The sequence below is a fragment of the Medicago sativa genome, chromosome 4 (genome assembly GCF_051527215.1).
Source record: "Medicago sativa cultivar Bolivia chromosome 4, Bolivia_mono, whole genome shotgun sequence".
In the NCBI taxonomy this organism is placed as follows: Eukaryota; Viridiplantae; Streptophyta; class Magnoliopsida; order Fabales; family Fabaceae; genus Medicago; species Medicago sativa.
The window spans coordinates 67,287,703-67,294,032 of NC_140752.1; the positions used below are offsets into that span (position 1 = coordinate 67,287,703).

The 6,330-nt window shown below is 31.3% G+C and overlaps 1 protein-coding gene across 1 annotated transcript; it reads right to left on the minus strand.

The window, feature by feature from the left end:
- Positions 1–1,459: 1,459 nt before the first annotated feature.
- LOC146930997 (arabinosyltransferase RRA2-like) lies at positions 1,460–6,330 on the minus strand. The gene is made up of 2 exons (XM_085702487.1): positions 5,965–6,330; positions 1,460–2,861 (listed from the first exon to the last, which is right to left on the minus strand). Exons 1-2 carry the CDS (start codon positions 6,160–6,162, stop codon positions 1,743–1,745), a joined length of 1,317 nt encoding a protein of 438 aa, XP_085558613.1. The 5' UTR covers positions 6,163–6,330; the 3' UTR covers positions 1,460–1,742.

Genomic DNA, 6,330 nt, shown 5'->3' on the forward strand with positions numbered 1-6,330 from the left:
CTTTGTTCTTTGGAGATCAAGCTAGGAAGGATTTGGGATAATCTATCCCCCAACACCTTTGTAATAATTTTGAACTTGAAGTTTGCAAGGGCTATAGGTCTGTATTGATCAATGCTATCAACATTTGGAGCTTTAAAGTTGAAAATGACAGTATTCTCTTGCACGACTGACACAATCTCGAAACTTTGAAACCCTGCAGATCTAAACAAATTTGTAATGGAATCAGGAAAACAAAGCCAAAAAAAGAATCACAACCATCTTGCAAGTAAAACACGGAACCACCGCTACCTCCAAGGAAGATAACGCGACTTTAAACAACAGCCAAAGAAACCGACCCAAATGTTTCAGATCTAGCAACATCGATTTTCAACCATTTAGGACCCAAAAAAAATAGAGCAACGTGTGTTGATAACACCTAGGATCAAAACCCGTGTGGGTTTTCAAACCGACGACTAAATAGAAGATCATCGATGAACGAACAATCCAACCCATAATGATTGGATCGGTGATGCAGAGCAGAAAATTCGTCTCACCACCACCAGGAACCACTACATGAGGACGATGAGAGGTTTGGAGAAGAAAGGAAGGGGTGCGGCGGCAGTTAGGTTAGAAGAGAGAGGTGAGAGAGTTTTTAGAGAGAGAACGAGGTGAGAGCGGTTTTCCGACTCAATTAACTTGAGCGATGAAACTTACACACAAAGAAATATATAAAAATTTAAATTTGAATTAAGATTAAATAACAAAATTTATTGGAAAATATACGTCAAAAGAAAAGTATAAATTAAAAAATGGTTAATATAATTAATTTTTTTGTCCATTTTGTTTAGTTGTTTATGATACTTAAAACATCAAATGAAACATTTAGTGGACAATATCAAATTAATGTCTGTATTTTGGTGCACTTTTTATTATATATAGAAAACAAACTTTGATAAATAGAAAAAAGTTAAAATTAAATTTACATGGGAGTAACACACGTACGTAAAAATTAAAATAAATATATAATATTATTTAAATAGTAATTAGGATTCCTTAAGAAACTAAATTATGATAATAATTAAATTTATGTAAAAAATATGTTAAAATAAAATTAGAAAATTTTAAAATACACCAAGTAGTTTATTGAGATATTTGTGCAATATAAAATATTAAAATTAATTAAAACTCATAAAGTGTTTAGTGGATTAGATCAAAATAATATATGAAGTTTGTTGAAATGTTTATACTAGTGTATACGTTGAAACATTGTGAATATGTCAAAACAAAACCAGCGTGAGTTAACTCACGTTGGTGTTCAGAACGTGATTCAGCGTGACTTAACTCACGCAGCGTGAGTTAAGTCACGTAACGTTTAACACCTGCGTGACTTAAGTCACGCGGAGGTATTTTCGGAAGTTTGGTTGGGAGCGAGCACAACGTGATAGGAGAAGAGCAATTTTCTAATAACAAAATATAAACATGAGTCCAAGACCACTATAGTTTCGTATAAATTTTATTCCAGGTTTCATACTTTGTTTACAAATGTGTCTTATTTAATGTATTTTCCAATGCCTTACGCCCAAAGTTTTCCTAATTCCCCAACATTGCACATAAGCTTGCACAATGTGTTTATGAGGATGAGATAAAACACCAAAAAAATTAAATTAGCATACAACAAATGTTACATACCGAAATAAGGGGTAAAAGCACAAGTCATTGTGCTCCTAAAGTTTTTGAACAACTTCTAAAACACAGAAACAAGGTTACCACTTTGAGCCATCAGGGAAAGGTTTGAGAGCATCTTGGTTCCCATTGACATAATAATCAACAACTGCTTTCATTCGCCGAAGCTTATCAGGATGGTAATTCACGTGAATAATTACCGGTTTTAATTTACTGAGGTTAGCATCATTCCTTACTGTCTTGAAAAGAACTTTGCTGTTCATAAAAAGATACATATCCATAGTTCTTTTAGAAGCATGAAGCCCGTCATAACCGGGATGGGACGGATAAAAGAGTTCTTCATTGAAAACGGCTTGGTCCCATGCTTTCTCCTTGGAAAGCCTTGTCGCGACACGATCCAAAAGCTCAATTGAAGGAATGGTTGGTCTAATATAGAAGAAACCAGAATTGTAAACCCATATCCTCGTGGTATGAACTAATCGAGACCAACCCATCACAGGTTCGTCATAGATATCGTTGTAGCCATAAGCTGTCATGTTATTATGACCATCGCTCATGGATTCAACATCCGAATCACGGTATAGATGATCAAAAGGATTCTGCAAATATATAATGTCGATGTCTGATAGAAGAACACTATATCCCAACTGCAAAAATTCTCTTAGAACACGAAATTTAAGCCCAGAGACAGCTGCTCTCCCTCCTTTTTTTCCAACAGTATCAATACCATCATCCGGGTCTCTTTTGTAAAATGGGACTTTATTCGATTCGCAAAACTTTGAAATTTCCTCGTCGAAGGCAACAACTAGATAATTAGGTATACCGACTCTCTTGATATTGGTGAACCAGACCTCGAGGGTCTCCTTAACATTGGAGTTTGCAAGGGCAACTATGATCTCTTGTTTAACTGCGATTTTATCTAATATCTTTGCCAACCTCGGGTTCACGGATTCATCAGGAGCAACAGTAGGATTGGTTCTTAATGCTTTGACAGTACCAAAAGGTCCAGCTTTTTCCTGTTTACCTAATGCAAGAAGCATTTTTTCTGCCTGGTCTTTTCCTTGCTCTGCAAGCTGAAGCCTTTCTGTCAACTCACTCACCTGTTTTTTCAGCTGTTCATTTTTATCTGATAAGAGTGCCACAAATTCTGATTTTAACATGTTAACTCTTTCTGATGATTCAGATTCAGCTGAATTTTCCTGCCAAAATAAAATAAAATAAAAAATCATTGAGAAACTAATAAGTCATTGGGGAAAGAAAGAAAGCTGAGATGCATCCTATAGGAACTCTGATTTTCGAGTTATGGGGTTTTGAAGATTTGGATTTGAGAACAGAGATAAAGTACTTCCATTACGACTTTGATTGAGTTACACGCCTCTCACATAATCTTGATAATGATGAAGAAAGGTATTATAAAATTACAAGTTTGAAGTTAGAGAATTTCGGTAAAAAAAAATTGAAATCAGAATTCCTTATTACAATTTATTTTCCAATTAAAATATCATTCCCTTTTCCAATTAAAATATCATCTCCCTTTATATGTTGCACTAAATTTGATAGGTAATTTATCTATAATTGGTGGAAAGATGGAAACTGATTAGTGTATTAGTTTATCTGCTTTTTTTATTGCGCTTATATGAAAAGAGATACTCATTTTAACATAAACAAGCATAAAATAATTTTCACAAATAAGATCAAAATAAGCGTTTTTAAAGTGTCCAATGTTGTTCTTATTGTTGCGGATTGTTTCTATTTCAATGGAGATTTAAATAATTTTTTAATTTATAATTTAAATAATATCATGAAAATAATACCCCCTTACAATATACTACTGGCATTAAGACATGCACATTAAAATGGTAAAAAGTAATTAAGTCTAGGGTAAAATTGAAAGAAAAATGGTTAAACTAACACACAATATATTTTTATATAAATTTAAAATAAGATATTTTTTATAGTGTCCAATTTTATTCCTATTTTTGTGCATTGTTCATTTCATTGTTGTTGACGGTTCATATATTAATGGGGTTTACTTAATTTTTTAATTGATAATTTAAATAATATTATAAAAAATGGCAAAATGGTTTAAATGAAGGCAAAAACTAGAACACAAAATTCTGCCCAAAAGGGTGTGTCCCATTTAAAGCTACTACCGTAATGATGAACATTAACTTGCACCGTTTATTTGATTTTCTACTGCACTTAATTGCATATAAAAAGATATATCGGTTTTGGCATATAGTACTTCTTCCGATACTATTTATAAGAAATAATTGACTTTCAAGATTCATTGAATAATTGATGTATCTGGTCTAAAATATAGACCAGATAAATCAATTATTTAATGAATCTAAAATATGAGTTGTTTATTATAAATAGGACCGGAGGAGGTTTTTGGCAAATAATATTAAAATAAACATTTTAAATATTGTCATATACTGTTTCTATTGTAGTGGTGCTCTTCCTATATTAATGGTTTTAAACTAAATTTTAATTAATAATTTAAATTATTATTATAACGGTGTTGTTCTTATTTTAAAATAAAGTAAAGGGTAAAATTGTAAATATAAAAAAATTACAATTTGATGATGTAATAATTGAGTTTTTATATAAAGTAAAAGGGTAAAATTTAAAGTATTTTAATTAAAGTAAAAGGGTAAAATTGTAAATATTTAAAATTTTAATTAATATCATGTAATAATTATATCATTTGGATAAAATTGAGTTTTTAAATTATTCATTTTTGTAATTCAATAAATCCCGTAAAAACTTGAGTTTTTAAATTATTCATTTTTGTAATTCAATTAATATCATGTGATAATTAATTCATTTGGATGATTTTATATCATCTTGTCGTATATTCCGTCTTTTAAAATATGTCACATCATCATTTGTTAATATAAAATTCAAATGGATTACTATGAGAAATGGGAGAACCAATTCCGTGAATGAGTAAAAATATGAATGCTAAGATTGCAATATCAAACACGTTATTTTACTATGACTTTATGATATTTTGTGTTAAGACTTCGACTTTCAGGTGAATGAGACTCTGGTAATCCAAAGTTTGTCTCAAAAGATTCGTCATTTGGTGGAGCTCATTAACAAGCTAACTCAATTGTTTGGTTTGTGACTTTATCTATACTTCTATACTATATATAAAGAGAATATATGATTTTTTTGCCGAGTTTTTTTACTTCCGATCATATCCTTAAACAACTGGACTGTCAATAAATTCCTAAAAGACCTCTGAAAGGGCTTTTAGACCCTTTCAGAAGCCTTAGCGCCTCCTAAAAGGGCCATGAGGCTCAAGGCGCGTTCCTCCCCATGACACCGCCTCTACTCGCTTCTTGAAGCCTTTAGAATGCGCCTAAATACCCAAAACACCCCTATTACTTACTGCCTAAGTAACGACAAATCAGGCTCATAGAGGGCTATAAATACAGCGCTTGAGAGCCTTCTCAAGCCATCAGATAAACAGTCTAAATCCTAGATTCTATTACCGTACTTTTGCAAGTACAACAACTATATATAAAGATATTATATGATTTTTGGCTAAATTTTTTACTTCCGATTATATCCTTAAACAAACTTGCCTATACGAATGCTATTTGTTGATGTCATTAAAAAATATATGAATTTATATTATATTTGCTATATCGTTGGTGTCCTTGAAAAAGATAAGTATAGTTTGTTAGTCAAAATCTATACCTACAATTTTAATTAAAATCAAAATAGTTTTAATTAAAATCAAATTTATAAAAAGGGTTTGTCTAACATGTGCAACATTGTACATGTTAAAACAACTAATAGTAGTAACTTTTTCTTGAAAAACAACAATTATTTGTTCAAAGTTTATGCATATAATTTATAAAAATTATTGTTCATAATTTATGCATATAATTCAATAAAAAAGTGGACAAACGGACACGGAGTGTGAAAGTTGGTAATACTATTATGGTGTTAATAGATTTTTTTTATACAATTCTACGATTCATGATTCACCCAATAGAATTTGGATTATCCAATTAATTAAATATGCTTAAATTCGTTTGAGTCGACTAAAATCAGTAAGATCAAACACAACTCCTCAATGACCCACATCATGTAGTAAAGTAAAAGCATGCAAAATCAAACACTATCACAAATGACACAAAACAAAAAAGTAAAGTAAGAAGACATAGTTAAATTTCGACTCAACAAAAATCATGCAACATGCACGAACTTAAAATTCAAGAGAATACACAATTTAAAAATGAAAGAAAAACAAGAAAGATAGTTAATCTTTGGTGAAAATGAAACCTGAGTCTTGGGTCCAGCAATAGGTAGGTGACGATTTGAGGTATTAGACTGAGAAACAAAGAATTCATTAGGAAAAAAGAAAACTATGATGCATCCAGTAAGAACTCCAATGATTACAGCGGCAATGATCCTTGATATCAGTAGAGATTGAGGGTTGTTCTTCATCAAAGGTCCTTCTCTTTCTCTGCGCTCAATCATTGTATCCACCACAAACACAAAGACTGAGATTGAAATGGTAGTTTTGTTTTGTTCTGTTTATATAGGGTTTTGAAGCTTTGGAGGGTTAATTAAGAAATGAAGAATTGGGTTGTTAGTTTGTCTTGAGCACAGATATTCAGTACTTCGACTTTGAAACTGAATTTGATT